This window comes from Corvus brachyrhynchos, unplaced genomic scaffold (genome assembly GCF_000691975.1).
Source record: "Corvus brachyrhynchos isolate BGI_N302 unplaced genomic scaffold, ASM69197v1 scaffold136, whole genome shotgun sequence".
NCBI lineage: Eukaryota > Metazoa > Chordata > Aves > Passeriformes > Corvidae > Corvus > Corvus brachyrhynchos.
In genome coordinates this window covers 10,343,442-10,361,991 of record NW_008239080.1, presented here as the reverse complement: position 1 = coordinate 10,361,991, position 18,550 = coordinate 10,343,442, and the positions used below count along the sequence as shown (strand labels likewise).

Genomic DNA, 18,550 nt, shown 5'->3' with positions numbered 1-18,550 from the left:
CTGCACTGGTCAGCAGATGTAGTTGCATTGTACATCACTCATCTTTCTTGGATTTTACTCCTCTCCCATCCTTTATTTCAGTCAGGGTTTCACCTTCTTCTGAATCTCCATCCTGTCCCACCAAGGTGAGGGGCTGTGAGCAAGTGGCTGCATGGTATGCAGTTGCTGGTTTGGATCAAGCCCCAGCTACTTAAGAAGATGCTGCTTTTTTTGGTTGGTTTTTTTTTCCCCTCTCCCTTAGCTTTTGCATGGCTACAGTCCTTAGAAGACTCAGCTGGTTTAGTATAACTGGAATTGTCCTAATACTTAGTACATCACTGAGTCAGCTTTGTCATATAAAGCTCGACTTGGTACCTTACATGCTAATGTATAAACATAGTTTAGTCATTCTGAAAGCAGGCAGGGCATCAAAGGCTTGAAAAATGGCTTGGGTTTATCTGATAAAAGGAAAGAAAGGACAGGAGAGCGAATATGAAAAAATACTGTCTCTTGGTTAGCAGAACATAATGAATGATATATGAGAGAGCAGATCAAGCTGAATACAAATGTGAAAGCAATGTCACATGAGTTAGAGGAAGAGAAGCTGATGCTGAGCTGAAAATGAGAGAAAATAATACTTTGTTTAGAAAATTCTTCTGATTCAAGAGCTTATAGTTTCATAATTTTCAAGGAAAAAACAAAGTCACTGAAAGTCAGGGAAAGTGGGAAAGAAGAGGCATTTCCAGAAGAGAAAGAATGAGATAAACTGAAAGAATTTGAAATGAATAAGCAGCTTCTGAAAGACATGTCATAGTATTTGACATGATTAGTGGCATAAAGTAAAACAGTTGAATTTCACAGGATTTCTTGCCTCTCATGAAGAAAGCAGATTTAGAAAGGAATGGCAGTAAAACTGAGCAAGTATATTATCTTGAAGCTCACTTTTCAGGAAACATTTTTTTTTCTCTTTTTTTTTTTCTTTCTTTTTTTTTTTTTGGTGTAATATTATGGAACCTCTGTTTGAGACTCCTCATTTGCCCAGAGCCTAGCTTCAGAGTTTCATTGGACTGTTTCACAAATATCTCAACGTAACATATACAGTTTGAATTTCATTTAGCATATTTTTAACTTTTACAATTTTCTGGTCTTGAAAATTCAATAGCTTGATATTTCCAGGAGTCATGATATCACCCTATCATGATGTGTATTATGTCATTACTTCTTGAGTCATGGAATGCATATGCTCCGTGATAATGTAGGATAAATTGAAGTTTTAACATTCCATATGGAAAGATAATGTCATTGAATGTATAGATGAGATTCAAGTAGACTCTCAAATTTCTACCATCTATTTGCTGTCAGATATGGAAACTCTATGTACAAACAATAATTTTTAGATTTTGAGTAAGTATAAATAGCCTATGGCTGCCTGTGTTAGCCATCTCCTGAATTTGGAAACTGTTTTTTCTCTGTGGTATTATTCAGACAAACCGGAAAGAGTTACACTTGCTGTTTGAGAACAGAAATAAGCTCTGGCCCAAAATTTATGCTTTAGGTATTAGCTCAAGAACAGTTCTGTACTGACCACAGCTCCACAGATCCTGGATATGGGCAGGCTACAGTTCTGGCTGGACTGGAATAAATTTACAAGTGTCCTTTAAAAAAAAGTATTAGAAATACAACTACCTCGAAAGTTTTAGGAGTCAGGCTGTCCCCATGTGTTGTAAGATAGACTGATGGGGAAGAAGACTGGCCTGGATGAACAGAGAACCTTTCCGGGAACTCAGGAAAAGGACTGGGGGATGGTGGTTGACAGCGTCTGAACATGAGCCAGTATGTGCCCAGGTGGCCAAGAAGGCCAATGACACACTGGCCTGTATCAACAAGAGTGTGGCCAGCAGGACCAGGGCCGTGATTGTCCCCCTGTACTCATTGAGGCCACACCTCAAGTGCTGTGTCCAGTTCTGGGCCCTCACTGCAAGCAAGACATTGAGGTGCTGTAGAATGTCCAGAGAAGGGCAGTGGAGCTGGTGAAGGGTCTGGAGCACAAGTCCTGTGAGAATCATTTGAGGGAGATGGGGCTTTTTAGCCTGGGGAAACAGAGGCTCAGGCAGAATCTTGTTGCTCTCTACAACTGCCTGAAAGGAGCTGGTAGTGAGGGGAAGTTGGTCTGGTCTCATCTCCCAAGTAACAAGTGATAGGGCATGAGCAAACAGGTTGTGTCAGGGGAGGTTTATACTGGATATTAGGAAAACTTTTTTCACCAAAAGAGATGTCAGGCATTTGAAAATGCTTCCCAGGAAAGTGGTGGAATCACCATCCCTGGAGGTGTTTAAAAGACGTGTAGATGTGGCACTTAGAGATGTGCTTTAGTGGTGGACTTAGCAGTGCTGGATTAATGGTTGAAGTTGATGATGAAGGTCTTTTTCAGCCTAGATGGTTCTATGTTTTTAAGGTGTTGATTATTCAGTGAGCCGGCATACGTAATTTTAAAAGTGATTTTGAGCTTAAAAAGGTTTGTGGATATGCTAAGACATTAAAGTGCATTAGGTAAAAGAGGTGCTTTCACCTCTTCCATGGTTAAGCCAGTTTCTCAAGTGGAAGTCACTGGGAAAGCATGAATAATGTTTCTGCTGATTTTTCTGAAAAACTTTTTCATTTGTATGCTTGTTTTGCATAAATGAATGTATGTACATAACAGTGTGCCTGTAGATGATACACTATGCCTTCCTGAAAGTCTTTGGGTTATTAGATGTGGTGAGGATGGCAGGCCTGTGGTAGTCCACTGGGAAATCCTGGCTCAATACGAGGCAGTAAAACTGTGCTGAACTCCACAGGGTCCAAATGACAGTACACCTACATCAGATGATAGGTGTCTTCCCTGACGGCTCTCAAAGAGCTGGGGAATGCTGCCTCAATAAAGTCTCTGTACTCAAGCAGGGTGGGTGCTGCTGCTGCTGTCAGTACAGCATCCATCACTGCAGGAAGCCAGGGCTGGGATTTCATCTGTAATGTACTTTTAGTTTCCTGATGAGGGCTACTTTGGAAAGCATTAGTGTTCTGATCTTGAGATGTCTGTATGCAGCTGTAGGTTCTACAACATATTTTAACACACTCTTTAAAACCCCTGCATTGAGTTTGGATAAACCAGTCCTGAGGCCATGATTATACTAGGAAGCATAAAGCAGGCTAAGTGCTTGAGATCAGCAGCAGAAGAAAATGGATTAATGATGGCTTTCAAAATATGAGGAAACTGTTCTGGAGTTTTTATTTTTTTGTTAGTAGTTGTTTTTGTTCAGTTTCTTAAAGTGAGACAGAGTAAAGAAATTAGGAAAATACGTTTTGGGAGAAAAGAAGCAAATAATGATCCAGTTTATTTGGCCAGGGTAGGTGCTGCTACTACATGTGGCCAGGCTGCAGGATACATATAATGAAGTGAAGGACTCTTTGAGAGACTTCCTGGGTAACCACCTGGGAGTCCCTGTGTGCTGTATGATCCTGTGCTTCTGTGCAGACAGCTGGTGTTGGCCTCACAGTCGTGCACTGTGGAATACTGTGAGTGTGCAAGTACAAGAGTGAGCTGTGTGAACAGACTTCAATGGCCAGTGTGAATGGTTACCAGTTATTAATAATAACAGATGTTCTATTACAGAAACCAGACTTATTAATAAAGCTCCCCTAATCAATATTTTTTTTTTTTTTTGGCAATCTGTCTCCCTCAATTCAGTTGTCTAATCAGGAATAATTCACTTCTTTTTCCTACTCTGTCGACGCTGCAGCCATATGTGGCCCATAATCTCCCTGGGCAACCTGTGTCAGTACTCAGTCACTCCCATGACTGAAAAAAAATGTGTTTCCTGGTGCTCAGAGGGATCCTTCTGTGTTTCAGTTTGTAGCCAATTGTTCTTGTTGGAATAACATAAATCAGAAGGCAAAATGTAAAGCAGCAAGTATCATCCTATATAATTATCATATGATTTTAAGAGAGGGGAAAAAACAATCAGTGAATTTTTGCACTAGAAGCTGACAGGACTAAGTTTATTTTAGTCCAGGATTTATTTTAATGAGCCGTTTTAGAGATCTGAGGCTGTCAAATTTACTAGTAGGTAAACAGCTATTATTCCATGCCTAATCATTCCCATTTTATTCTTGTGACTGTCTCAGCTCCACAACCATATATGTAGATTATTTTCCTGAAAGACTCTTGTGATGAGATTCATCTCCAATTACCTACACTGTAGGTTATGTAGATATGTAGCTGTCTAAGCTCACACTGTGGTTGTTAGAGATCTTGTCAATGGAAAGAGCTGTTCTAACTATTCATCTGTACAAGTTTAATTTCTACTTTTCAATGTAATTAATTGATTCAATTTCAACTACTTCTTCATTGGAGCTAATGGAACCTCAGAGACATAGCTCGCAAGAAAACTCCTCTAGTGAAGAATAGTAAGTTTGAATCTGACTCTTACTGGTATCACAGGAAGGAATGCTGGTTAAATGAATCCTTGGTCAGCAGTGTAAATGTAATCTACCTGTCTCAATATGATGTAATTTTTTTATCAAAAAAGTAATACTTTGAAGTTGAATCAGAGCAATAAATAGGCTTTGGAATGTCATATTGAGCAGTGGGTTTGTAAGATGGTGACTGCACTCTTATGAATTCTTGCATGCAATCTTTATGCTAACTCTTTTTTTTTTTTCTTGTCAGGGAAATTCTCACAGAAAAAGGTTTATGTTTCCATTAAAATTATAACTGTGCTGTTTAAAGGACTTGTGGCCAATGAATGCCAATAATCTATTAATGAAAATAAGAGAGACTCTGAAAACAGATTTATTGCAGTAGGTTAGGAGTTTAGTGACAGATAATGAATAGAGCAGACCCAAGTTGAGGCAACAGGACTGTGCAACAGTTGCTTCTACTGAAAAAACAGTTTTTTCAGTGAATAATTCACATAATCTCCAAAGCTGAAGGAAATTCTCCCCCTCTAGAGGCTAATGCAAAATATTGTTCACCTACTTCTCCTTTAGCCTCTGGCTTTAGGTTTGGGTAATACCAAATTAACTCTCAAATCTTGGTGCAGCCAAACTCACAATCCTAATCCAATCCTGAGTTACATGCCAATAGTTTTCACTGTTTGTCTGATTGTCTGATTGACTGATTATCAAAGCTACAGTTGCAACTTCTAGTTAATGCAAGTCATCTTTCATCTTCAGTCACTGCAGCTCTGTGTCTCTTCATTCTCTTCTTTGCAACCAGTCCTTTGTATTCCAAATATTATGGGCAGCTGGACTTCACTCCACTCACCTTGTTTAAAGAAGACTTGAACTTTGTAGAATTTGTGGTCCAGGTGTTGTGCACATCTGCAAGGGTTTCTGAGTTCTGCTGCCCAGTTAGGGGCTTATAGTAAAATAAGATTGAGTCTAACTGAAAATTTAGCAAAGCAGAGACACTCATTTCTTACCAACAATCACTGTTAAAACACTTAAAAGCAGGATAAAATCTTGTATTTTCAAGAGAGCATGATTTAGCATTCCTTTAGCTTCTAACCTTTCTAAGCAGGTACCAGCTCCCAGAGATGATTTGGTATTACATCATCTTGCTGCCAATTCCATGGAGAACTTTTAATGTTAAATGACTTAAATGTGTTTTCCTGTGCACTATAAAAGTCATTCCTTCCACTCATTTTGCATTGGCATTCTGCCAGCACAGTCAGTGGCAGCTGTACAGTGCTTTGATATTTTACTGTAAGCACAGCACGAGGAGCACCATGAGACGAGAAGTCAAAGGCTGAGCACTGCATTGTGCAGTGAAAACTGTTTGTACAATAGGAAGAATGGGGCCTTGGAGGCAAGATACAGACAGGACTACATCTTTGCTAATCAACTCTAGGAAGAAATAATTAGTTTATTGGCATGAAAATCTTGTACCATCTCCAACGTCTGTTTTGCATTGAGCTAATAAGATGACTGTGGCATACCAGAGATACTGCCCGCTAAAAAGTGCACACTCATTCCCTTTTTAAAAAATCATGCTTTGCATTATAACTCACAGTCAGCTTTATTGTCAGATCACCAGTTTTGTTACCTGAATCAATGACTTATAGTATGAATCAGGTCTGGATTTCATGAATGTAATTCCTTTCTAACTGCTGCTGTGGACACGGTAGCTATGTTGCCTTAGAAAGGGGATGAAAGTGTATGTCACTTTTATGTATTCCACTTTCAGATTTCTGCTGCTTAGAAAGTCTTATGTATGAAAATAAAAGTGAATAGCAACAAATCTGGGCAATTCACTAAATAGATGGAAGGGAGGAGAATTGGATTCCGCCTGTTCAGGGTTACTTAATTGAAAATAAGTCAAGAAAACGGAGAAATGCTCTCAACAATAGCAGGAAATGATGATTTTTCTACTGCCCTTGGAGTCCATAGAAGAGTAGAAGAAATCTTATGGCAGAGACTAAATACTCTAGTTGTTTCAGTCACAGCAAAGGTTTCATTCCATTATAACTGCAGTAATTTCATGTATTGAACTCTAGCAGGGAAATGTTGCACACTGTATTTATCTTTATATGGGAAACTTTAGCTTGCCTGCCTATGCAGTGTCAGCTCATATCATTCTTTGTGAAATGTAATGATGGAATTGGGGCATGTGGATCATGATTTGTGGGTTCAATAAACCATAAACTCTTCTGGTTTCAGCTAGCAAAGTAGGTCTGATTTTATTCAACAGTTCACACAGGGCACATGCTTGGGTGACAAACTACCTTGTTTTCAGTTAGTGTAGGTTGACTTGCAAGAAAATAAACAAATCTACAATTTATATAATCAGCTTAACACAAAGTATTACACAGTAGTGTTTTATGCTGGGACAAGAGCCTAATTAATTTGCATTAACTTATCTGCATTTCTTTCAGAATAGAAATTTCAATAGTGATTTCTGCTGCAAGTTACAATATATACATAAACTTTTCAGATACAAGTCCTACTTTACTGGTTTGGTTGGTGGTTTTTTGTTTTGGTTTGGGTTTTTTGTTTAAGTTTGGGTTTTTTGGTTGGTTGGTTGGTTTTTGTTTATTCATTTGTTTTTCTTTTTTAAAATCCCAGTGTCTGAGTAGATATTATTTCACTGTTATAGGAAGAGATTTCTTTCCTCTTCTGTTCTTTTTCTTGGATCTTCAGGTTTTGCATCATGATATTTTCATTAATAAAATGACATAGAACAGATGTTTTCAAACACCTTAAACCACGTCAGGATGTGCCACGGGATGCGCACAGTGACAGCAGTTTGGGCAATTCAAATATTAGATATATTTTTGAGTTGATTCTGACTTGCAAGGTAGCTGCATGCAGTCTCTGTGCTTTCAGGGAGCAATCACTGCTTAACTAGCTGCTTCACTTATGGATAAGCTGGTTTTGGTGTGGTTTTTATGGGCCCCTAGGGAGCAACAACATTCTTCTGTCTCTCAAGCTCTGAAAGAAAAAATCCTGAGGTTGCTTTTTTTTCCTCTGAATTTTATGATAAACCTTGGCACCCCACATACTGGAATTGTTAGTTAATTCATTGTGTTCAGCAATTTGGATTTCAGAAAGCAATTATCTCTAGTGCATTTGTCAAATTTTGGGTTGGTTTTCTCCTGTGTTCACTTACAAAACTAAGCATGTTCTCAGTCCTCAGGAAATGTCTCATTTGAACTGTTATAAGTTAGTAGAGCCAAGCACACTTTTCCTCCTGTCTATAGAATTCCTACTGCACTTCCAGGAGTTAATTGGTAAATATTTTCCCAAAAACTTTTAGAATTAATTGTATTGACTGTATTACAAGAAGTTCAGAATTTCTGTAGCCTAAACCATTAACTTAGAATCTTGTGCCTGCTGACTGTTGCAGTAAGAAAAAACTTTTTTTTTTTAAGATGTAGTTCATAAGCAATACTAAAAGTTTTTTTCCAGGCACTGGTAGTAAATACATTCAATTCCTAAAAATGACAAGAAAGCTCATGTATAAACACCTATTAAGGTAGATTGGTCAGCCACAATCTGTCCGTTGTGCTTTTAGACGACAGTGTAGCTGCTGCACCCCTCTGTGATCCCACTTGTCCTACGAAGGCAGGAAGGACAGTCTGAAGGTCTCATGCTTTCTTGGTCAGCTAACCAGGACATGGTGGACTGCTCCTAGCAGCAGGGCTTGTTCTCCAAATGGGCTCACGTCAGTCACTGTCTTGTGTGACAGAACACTGTCTAGGAAGGGGTTTCTTTTGGCCATATGTGTCTGAGAATGAGCCTTTTACCGGGGCAATGCAATAGCATCCCAGCTGGTATTGACTGTGCTTTACCAGCCTCCACTACTCTTTTGGCTATAGTGTAACTACTCAAAGTTATGAAATAAGTCTTTCTTAAGAGCATGGAATTTCCAAAGGTGCAAAGCACTTCAAAGGTGGAATTCTGGTCCCAGTGCACATTTAGAAGGGGCTATTCTGATGCCTCCAGCATCACTGATGTGGCTTCCTGCTGTCTCTTCAGATGGGAGACACCAGTGAAGCCCTCATTTATGCTTTATGGTGTCAGCAGAAATAATTCCAGCTCTTTTATCTTTTTTTTAAAACAGATAGATTGGGGGAGGGAGGGGGGGGGAAGAAATTATGAACACTAGAATAGAAAAAATTAAGTCTGTTATTTGTTATGATCAAGAAAAAAAAATCTTTTTAAAAGGGTACAATCTAAAAAGCATTCTGCACTTTTCTAATTATTGTTCTTATGTATAAAGGCAGAACAAAAATTTATATTCAAAATATGGGTTTCTGAAATCAGAGGTTCATTTACAAAATATTGTAAAATTCCTATTTAATTGTGGTATGTTTGTCTTAAACAGTAAAATAAATTAGCTTCTCATAGTGTTCAAAGCTTTCATTTTTAGATAATATTTTACATCTTTACAAAACTGTGGAGAGGAAAACCTTTATAATGTAATACTAAATGTTCTGGTTTTGCTTTTATATATATATGATTAAAATTTTATATTGGTGATAATGTGAGATTTGATGCCGGGTTTGATTTTGATTTTTTGTGCTTTTTAATATTAAATTAGTGTTAAAGATTATTTTTTCACTGTTTTAATTTCAGATTTGGATTCTCTAACAGGGCATGCATTTCCAGGTAAAGTGGAAAGTTAGATTAGATTATGTTATTTGTTTGTTTTATACTGAGTTTATTGAGTTTTCTTGGAGGGTGGGGGGAAAGGGGTATTGTAAAATTTATTTGGTGTGCTTCTGACAGCATTTTGTTACATGTCAAAATTGTACTATTAGTTGTGGTTTTTTTAGATTTCAGATAAATGAAGAAAAGGTAGCTACTACATGCACTAGTTTAAAGAATAGAATTGAAAATTTGCTTTCAATGTTAACTATTATATAATTTATGTAAACAAACCAAGGGGAGAGAAGCATTCTTTCAAAACAATAAATCCTAATGGAAAAAATTTAAAGTTATTCAAACTTGCATGTGATTCTGTAAAGCAGGTAAAAAAAACCCACTGGCCAGTATTTAAGGAAAGCAAAGACTCAAGAAATACAAGACTTAGTTTCCATTTTCATTACTAGAAGTGTATAGGAAAGTGGTTTTGCATAGTAAGAACATCATTTTCAGTAGAGAATCGAGAAAGAATGATAACATAATTATGTTAATTCTCTGGATTCTACTGTACACGCACATTTTTTATGCTGTGTGGAACTTAATTTTAAAAATAGTACATTCAACTAACATTTTTAGAATTTTACTAATATAATTACTTTACAATTCAAACATTTTGAGTTGGGAAATTTTTAGCAGAAATACAAGAGCAGAGAATTTGATGCTAAGTAATCATGTGAACTTCTGTGTTACTTGGGCAAAGATTTTGGCACAGAAGGAATATAAATGAGCACTTTTTGAAATAAACCAAGTTTCTGCTGCAAATATATGGACTCTTGCTGTACTCAAAATTTTCTTGAATGATCCTTCAGTTGAACAGGCAGTGAAAACTAAGGCATAATATTTGTATCCCAAAGAGATTTAGTCAAAATTTGTAATGATATTTATCAGTAGAATGATATTACTGTTTATTATGTCATTGGCTTCTAATGTGTCTACTGCATAGTATAATCCTCCTTCAGTTTTTCCTTAAAGATCATTCTTAAAAAATTATGGGATTAGGTATGCTGTAAGACATAGACCAAAAAAGAACAATAGAACAAAAAAGTTTAGAAGTTCATTATAATGAGATTTGTGTCCAGTGTGGAGCAGATCTGGGTACAGATTCTGTCAGAGTTGTTTGTACTCAAATAAAGCAGCACAACAAGTGATGTCTGTTTAAGAAGTCAGAAGACTGTAAGTGCAGATTTTGTCATTTTCATCCCAGATGAGGAAACTCTTATTCTGAGTATTTTGGTTTGGCTTGAGAAAGGATACCAAGGGAATAACATACTGCTTAATTAAATTTGATCTTCATAACTGCTGTCAAAGATATGCATGTGTCACCAAAATAGAATTGAGATAAGCAGGATCAGTGTATCTGGTTTTTTTTCTCTCTACTTTTTAAAGGTTGAGTCTGCTTTTGTTTTTGCATGAATATTTTATGTTACTAGATGGTGCTGTCATGGTGTGTCCCATTCTTACTTTGTAATATGACAACATAATCATAATGACCAATACTGACAACAGAGCCTTATATTGATATGTATGCTTCAGAATTATGGCAAAGAGAAATCATCCCTATTCTGCATGGAAAATATCCTGAATTGCAGGACAGGTTATTTACACAGCTGCATTGCATTACATTCCAGGTATAGCTGTGCACAAATCCATCAAATGGCCATTATTTAGCACAGACAGAAATGTCTTTGAATCTAACAAACTGTCAAAGGGATGTAGGAACAGTATAGGTAGCCAATAAGCATAAAAGCCTGGTGTGGATTTCACTTAAATAGTTATTTGTTTTGAGACTCACAATATGAACATGCTACTGTGCAGCTCAAAGAAGTCACTAGGAGAACCATTTCTCATTTTATGCTTTATTTGACAGGTAAGACATACTCCTTTCACATAAAAGGGTAAAAGTAGCAGAATGTTCTGTCTTGCCTTCATCTTTACTTACATTTAATAATCAAGTCACTATAGTATTCTGCTAAAATAGTGCAGATTGTATAGTTACAGATGTAGCTAAAATAAAAACCAAAAGGGATGCTTATGTATCTAGTTATGCTGGAAAACACAGAACAGTAAATCCTGACACCTGTGTGTTAACACGATTACTCTAGTTAGGCTGAAGTATATTAACTTAAAGCAGACAGAAGAGATCAAGGTGCTACTTATGCCTCTTCAATAACAATTAGTTAATTAGATGAGATATGTCCAAATGATCTTAGTGTGTTAACAGGTGATTTGTATCTCACACTGAGCAAACACAAACCAAACACATTTGAGATTTCTATTTAGCTCACCTTGGGAAAAAGCACACCCTTTGAGCTAATCCAGCGAGAATCATTAACAAGGCCTCTAAGGGTATGGTGATCCAATAGTTTTTCACTTGACCCTTGGCCAGTGCTCGGCAGGAGCAGAGCATGAAATTACTCCTTTCCTTAAGTAGTAGCAGAGTCAGTAAAATGCTGAGTGGATGCTACTGCCAGACCCTCAGCAGGGCAGACAGATCAAACCTGCTTCTGCGCTGACCTAATCACACAGTTTGCATCCATCTAGATGACTTCAAAATCGTGTGAGTTCCCATTTGGATACAACTGTTTTGTGAATTTCAGGCTAAGAGAAAATACTTTCCCTATCACCACTGGCAGCTGCATCAGCTGACCCATGTTTTCTGTAGATTTGGGCAATCTCTTCTACTTCAGAGACAGATCAGAATATAAACCACATAAAAGTATCTGTCTGGTGTTTATGTAAAGGGAAAAAGAAATTCTTTATAACCCTTGCAGTTGATCAGCTGAAACCCTAAAATATGAGATTTGATTATAGTCATTGTCTTAATGCAGAGCTGCAAGTGTTATGGGCATGTTGAGAACTTCCAGAAGCTGGATTAAAGCATCTCTTTTACAATGATATCTAATCTCGTCCTAAAGCTCCAAGCAATGGCGAGTCCACCAGCTCCCCTGGTAAGCTGTTCCAATATTTAATTACCCTTAGTGCTAGGAAATTGGAATGTTGTGGAAAGGTTGAATTTGTCTAATCTCAGCTGCCAGTCTTCCTTTTGCTATGCCTTTGTCAGCAACACTGAAAATTACCCCTTTTTCAGGTATGTTTTCTGAACAAGTGTCTATGATAAACTGCAGTGACCTGTTGAAAGGTCTCTGTACACAGAAGCTGTGCCACCTGGCCTGATGAACTTATTGCCTTGATCTGCAAACCTGGCCTCTTTCATAGACTCTCACAATTTTATCACCCCTATGACTACTAAAAATTTGTGTGCAGCAGTCAAGGTACCTTTCAACTTTTGTTCTGGTAAATTTGATATGTTGTACTTTTTAAGGCTCACACTGTAAGACTGGTTTTCTGTCAGCTGTCCTAGGAACTCTTGTCCCTGATTTTCAAAAACTATAATATATTCATGCAGAATTTTGTAAATGCTGTATATAGAAGTAAACTACTTTCTTATTTGTACATAACACTTCCTTCTTGATTCTGCGTTTTTAAGGATTTACCTACAGTTCAGGTTACAGTGATGTGTCTCTTTGTCTGTGTCAAGCAAACCAAGTGGCAATCCCAAAAGGTAACTGATAGAATAGGAATAAGCATTCTTTCCCTGGTTTGATGTGGCTAACATGAGATTTGAGGTGGAAGGGAATGCTCTTATGACAGCACATGAAATCTAGCTGTTTCAATCTGGTGAAACTTGAGTGGGCACTGAGTTTTGGGTGAGCATTAGTCCAAAGAAGAATGAGAATTAGCCAGGATGTGTCTCTAAGGAGTGGGATGAAACAAAGGTTAGAGACTTTAAAGCCCCATTCAAATGTGTTCCTCAGACTGCATCCCTATAACTAATATCTTGTTATCACTCATAACTCTTGTTGTACTCACTTAGATTTAGAATATAGCTTTAACACAGAGGAGCTCCATGGTGAAGGTAGTTAATAGCAGTTGTCTGCTTTGGTTTCCACGGGCTGTGAAGCACACCTATGAATTCCTGTTCTGGATCACATAAAAATTAGTTAGGTGCCACCTGAGTTAGGAATCTATGGTAGGTAATCCAAATGCACCATCTGCATCTCTGTTAATTTTTCTTTAAATTCCGCTTTAGCGTGTAGTGTTTTCTCTTCTCCCTACTACCACCCCAAAGCACCCAACTCATCAGTAAGATCCACAGACTTTGTTTTTCATTGTGTTAATGATGAATGCTGTTTTGTTGCAATTCATCTAAATAAGCTTGAGGTTTTCTGAAATACCTCAGGGACAAAGCTATTATTTTTTCAGACTTCTTTACTGTTGGCAATTTAATGCTAGATTTCGACTTCAATTTTTTTTTTTTTTTTTTAATTTCTGAAAGTCACTTAATAGTCTAGGGAAAAGACTGTTGTCTCCAGCACTGTCAGTAAAACTAAGATAGTGCTAAGTGGAATGAGCGTTCTCAGGTTTTTGAATAATGATAGGAATTTGGCATGTGCAGTACTGTGGGAAGTGTTTAGAGAAAGAGCATTTCAAATGCTAATCAAATATGAACTCAAAATATCCATTCTAATTCCTGGGTGTATCTGATCAAGGTAGTTGGTCAGATAGCTGCTCATTTTCCAAAAGAAATAACACTTTGTCCATATAATGAGCATCATTTCATGAGTTTGTTAATGGCCTGTTGAACTGTGCACTTTCATATTCACAGATCTGCTAGGTCAAAAACTGAAATGAGCATTTTAATCTGTACACCAGTACTGGGTATTGTGGTTGAAATAAAAGTTTATCTGTGAGTGTCTGCTCAGCCATGTTATTTGCAGTTACTGTAGCATTGAGTCAGAAGCACAGTCTCGTCTTTATCCTTTTTCTCAGCCTTTGCCCAAAGCATGTGTAAGGTTGGGTAGAATATTAATGAAGATTGGATGTCTTAGGACAAATAACATCGAGTGGAATTTAGCTCAAGAGTATCAACAACAGAATATCAAAGTTCAGTGTTATTTGATTAGAGCTGACACATTTTTAAAGAACAAATTTGGACAAAATACTAATTCCCAGCTGGTTTTGGCTAACTATCATCTTGATTTTATCTGGGGAAATGCTTGCCTAGTGAATTGAGTCTGGCTAAGAGTTGGAGGTTTTTTTTGACCTTTCTACTGAATTTCAGTAACATTATTTTTAATGTTCAAAAAAAGTAAGATCTGTCAGCTTAGGTTGCAGACAAGCTTGATTTAAAAAAAGATAAAGTAAAACAAAGCATAAAATGAAAGTCATCAAATCGTAAGAGGGTGGAGTATGATGAGCTAGTAAACAAAACAAAACTAAAAGGTCACTCACAGCCGAACTCCTTTTGAGCTTCTGTAGAATTGAACTGACAGAATCACAAACTAAAAATAAGTTATCTTTCATTAACTGTACTCACTAGTATTTATCTAGTATAAATTTTATCCAAATTCATAACCTTTTTAGTTCTGTTAGTTTCTTCCAGTTCTGTGTTTTCCCCCTGTCTTTTCTGTCTCAAGTAAAAACCATGAGGAGAAAGTTTGTGTGTACCCTATCTTGCCTTTAGAGTCTTGATTGGGATGTAACTGCATAGCCCTGCTGTTCAAAATATCAGTTTTCCAGATGAACCTGCAGGTAGAAAAACGAGGATTATGTACCAACATGAAAAGTCTGCTCTGGGAGTTTGCGCTTGGTGGGGGGGGATATTAAAAAATTATTTTGAATTGATTGGATTTTTTTTAATTTGTTTTTTTTCTGAGCTTCTTCAGGCTCCTGGTCCAACATAGCACATATGTTTACAATCTGAGTTGCTCTGGAGCCTGCCTCTTCTGGGTGATTGAGCAATGAGGATTGCCCATCACTGAGCAAACCTTTCCTGGGATGGGGATAGAGATGGGTTTTGGGGAAGCTGAGCTGGGGCATGCACAGCATGGTGGTTTGTCCTTGCTCTAGAGTGCAGTTCAGTCATGGAGTTACAAAGATGGGAAAACAAAATGCCTAATCATGCAGGAACTTGAAAGTTGTGTGATTCATTCTGGTATTCAAATGTTTATTTCTGTATCCTCAATTTCACCTGTTTAGTTTCCACCTAAATATGTGCAAAAAGGAAAAATGAAAGGGACATACACTTTTCTTGAAAACATGGCAATTTCAGAAGTGAAGGAACTATATGCTCCTTCTTTGAAATTAGGAGTCTCACAGAGACATTTGGTACTGATGCTTTGCCACATGAGTTTATTTTACTCTTTAGGATTACTTGGTCTCATTTCTTTGGTTCTTTGCTATGATTCATAGTTGTTTAACAAGAACTGTATAAAGAGGTATTGATCTAGAGGTACAGCAGGTGCTACTAGTAATTTCTTAGCCATTTATATAGCATGAGTTATGCAAAGTCTTAATGAGTTTTGCACAATTCTTGATCTTGTTTAATGTGAAGTTAATTAATTATTTCTTGATGTTTTATTAATTATTGTTTTTAAGTGCTCTGGGGTATTTCATGTTAAGGATACAGGATGAATCAGAGTAATTATATACCTCATTCATTAGCACCAAACAGAATTTAAAGGCACTAAAATAAATAAAAAATTATTTGGACTCTACTGGATACTGCAGAGCTACATGATGTATCTCTGATTTGCAAATGCATGAAGTCTTGGCTTGATTCTTCTTTAATTAAGCATGTCTTTTTAGAAATATCTGAAATATAATTATTTGAGAGCAGAAAGGGCTACAGTATTTATGTTACTGGGTTTGTCAAATTATCCCCAATGTTCAATTAAGGCAGCAATTTTTTCAAACTGCCATTCAACTATTCCTAGTCTCTGTGTTTAGACTGTGATGCTGCAGTAGATTGTTTCAGCACTTCATAATGTTAAGAGAAACAGGTCAAAGGAAGACTCTGAAATGTTAAGGTCTCCTAAAAGAGGTATATTCAGCTGTTTTAAACTAATTCCATAGTCCACAAGACTTCATATGAAGAAAGAGATCAAATTGGAATTAGAGCCAAAGGCAAATCCTTAAGGAGAATAATTTAATTTTTGAATTGAAAAGAGAACAACCATGTTGGCAGTCAAAGGTCAGCTTCTTGCAATCTTTGACTCCTCATTTAAAACCTGCCTCCTTTAATTTCCTCATTTTGGTGGTGTGGATTAAATGTAAATTTTTTTCACAGCTAAATATAGAAAAAGCTTTTAATTCATAAGGTAGTCATTTCTTAAATAGACAAATATGAAATATACTGCATTGATGAGGTTTGTATTTACTGTGGTTATGTACAGTGCAGTGTTACTCCTTAGCTACATGTTTAGGCCAGCTTGTAGCAGCTGAAGGTTGTACTTGGAGTATTTTACAAAATAGGTAGGTCATATTACTACGTATTCTTCTAATATATATATATATATATATATATTACAGGACAGAATATAAATCATGAACATTATTATCCTCAATGGCCAATGAAGTGCTCCAGAAGCACTTTTTAATGAATTTTAGTTGTTTGCTGAATGCAAATAAGAAGGGTTTTTAAAAAGCATTTATATTTTAGTTCTAATTTTTTGTAGGTACTACTTTATTAAATATTATTTTCCCTAAAATTATATCACCTCAGAATATTTTTTTAATTTATAGTTTTGAAATATATATTTATTTCAGACTTAAAACTTCTGCTTTTCTTGAAATGAGCAATTGGAGCTGTGAATTACAAAAACTATCCAAGGAGAATACATGTCCAGATTATTTTATATGAGCCAACAGATTCTGCCTAGAAGTTTTATGTATGGCATCGATCACAAGTCAGGTATTTCTTTGCTGTTACAAGATTTTTAACAAGAATAAATCATACTGCTATACAAACACATTCTTATGAAAATATTAAATGACACTCTTAAAGCTAAAATGCCATAAGCAGTCTTTACTACTTCAAAGTAAACTTGAAGATAGAATTCAAATTTTATTTTTGACATAGCTTTAAAACTGTTTCCTGATTCAGATTTCAGCCAAGGAAGTGATCATAATGATCAGAGATGATAGGAGCTGGTGTTTTCCTTCGTTGTCTTTACCTCTGAATAAATATGGCTGTGATTCCTGTAATTTGGAGGTGGTAGTGTAAGACTTATCTCTCAAGATCAGTGACTTGTGTATGTGTGTTTGATTTAAATGCAAGACTAGGCACCATTAATTAATATGGAGATGGCTTTTTACAGTTCTGGTGGTTAAAACACAATCAATTTTTCAGAAACAGAATAGTTACTATTTTGTTTGGCAGAGATACTCAACCTGCCTCACAGGTCATTGCTGTGATTATGAGTCTGTCAGAGGGGATTACAGAATTTGTCCTGTAGGATAATAAAGGCTCATGCACTATTTCAGTAACATAATCTAATGCTCATTTATTGCGTATGTTCAACTGCAGGATAAAAATACCCTTGTAATAATACTCTGGTAGGTGTAATACTTTTTTCTTTTTATATCAGCTGAACGCTTAAGCCTGCATCAAAGTGCTAGTTCATACGTACTTAGTTTGTATGAATGAAATGACAGTCAGGTTGTGCATATTTGTTTGGAGGGATGTAGAAGTAGAGGATTATTCCTTTGTGCCAGGAACTTTTGCTGTAAGGAGTCATGCATTGCACTGTAGCTGGAAAAAAGAAGCTAACTGCCATGTTTACATTTTATACTCTTTTTAGGTGAAGTTCATGAGTAGCATAAATTGCATCTCAATCTTGATCCCTGAATTGCTCCTGACAAATAATCATGTGACGTACCCACAAGACAAGTGATTGTGCTCCAGCGTCACAGCTTCTTTTCCAGATACCTGTGCCAGTGTCTGTCTTTGGTGCACTGTTCAACTTGCCAAAATGAGAAAATAACTTAGAAGTCAGATAAGTTATCTGTGTCCTAATATCATATATCATTAATCCTCAGTGGTGAAGTTCAAAACTTAGTGTTTTTACCTTCTGCATATCTTCATAGTAAGGAAAATCTGTGAGGAGGTGAGTGCCTTAGGGTCCCTGTCAGGGGCTCAGCTCAGGAGAACTTCAGAGACAGAGCCATCACTTCATTATAGAGTCTATCAAATGCAGTGTCCAATACAGCTTGCTTTCAAAAGCATCCATTTCCCATGGACAGGTGGTGATTCACTTGCTGACATCAATCAGATTTCTCCTTCAAAAGGAATTCTTCCAGCCTCACTGAAAAAATAGTATAAGACATTATTCTTTGCAAGGCTGCAATCCTCTACTTCCAGTAGGTAGAAATTGATGGCGCTCCCCCTGATCTTTCCATTTAGACCACAGCTACTCAAGTGTGAAATTTCACACTACCTTTGGTGAGAATAGTGGTTCTGATGTCTTTTAAAGTTCCTATTTTAAATTTTTTTCACAGACTTTTTTTTTAATTTAAAAATTTGGAGCCAGATGTTTTTAAAAAG

At 36.8% G+C, this 18,550-nt stretch overlaps 1 protein-coding gene across 10 annotated transcripts in view; it reads left to right on the top strand.

The window, feature by feature from the left end:
• The window catches only part of DLGAP2 (DLG associated protein 2), a 342,864-nt gene that overhangs the window by 174,743 nt on the left and 149,571 nt on the right, over window positions 1-18,550 (top strand). For 5 of the 10 annotated variants that reach the window (XM_008637654.2, XM_017739294.1, XM_017739303.1 and 2 more), the window contains one exon: window positions 9,097-9,129. The exons of 2 other annotated variants lie outside the window; for them this stretch is intronic. In XM_008637654.2, coding sequence (XP_008635876.2) covers window positions 9,097-9,129 — 33 coding nt within the window. Of the gene's footprint in view, window positions 1-9,096; window positions 9,130-11,993; window positions 12,114-18,550 lie in introns of all 10 variants that reach the window. 3 more of the 10 variants (XM_017739302.1, XM_017739299.1, XM_017739301.1) reach the window with 1 other exon arrangement.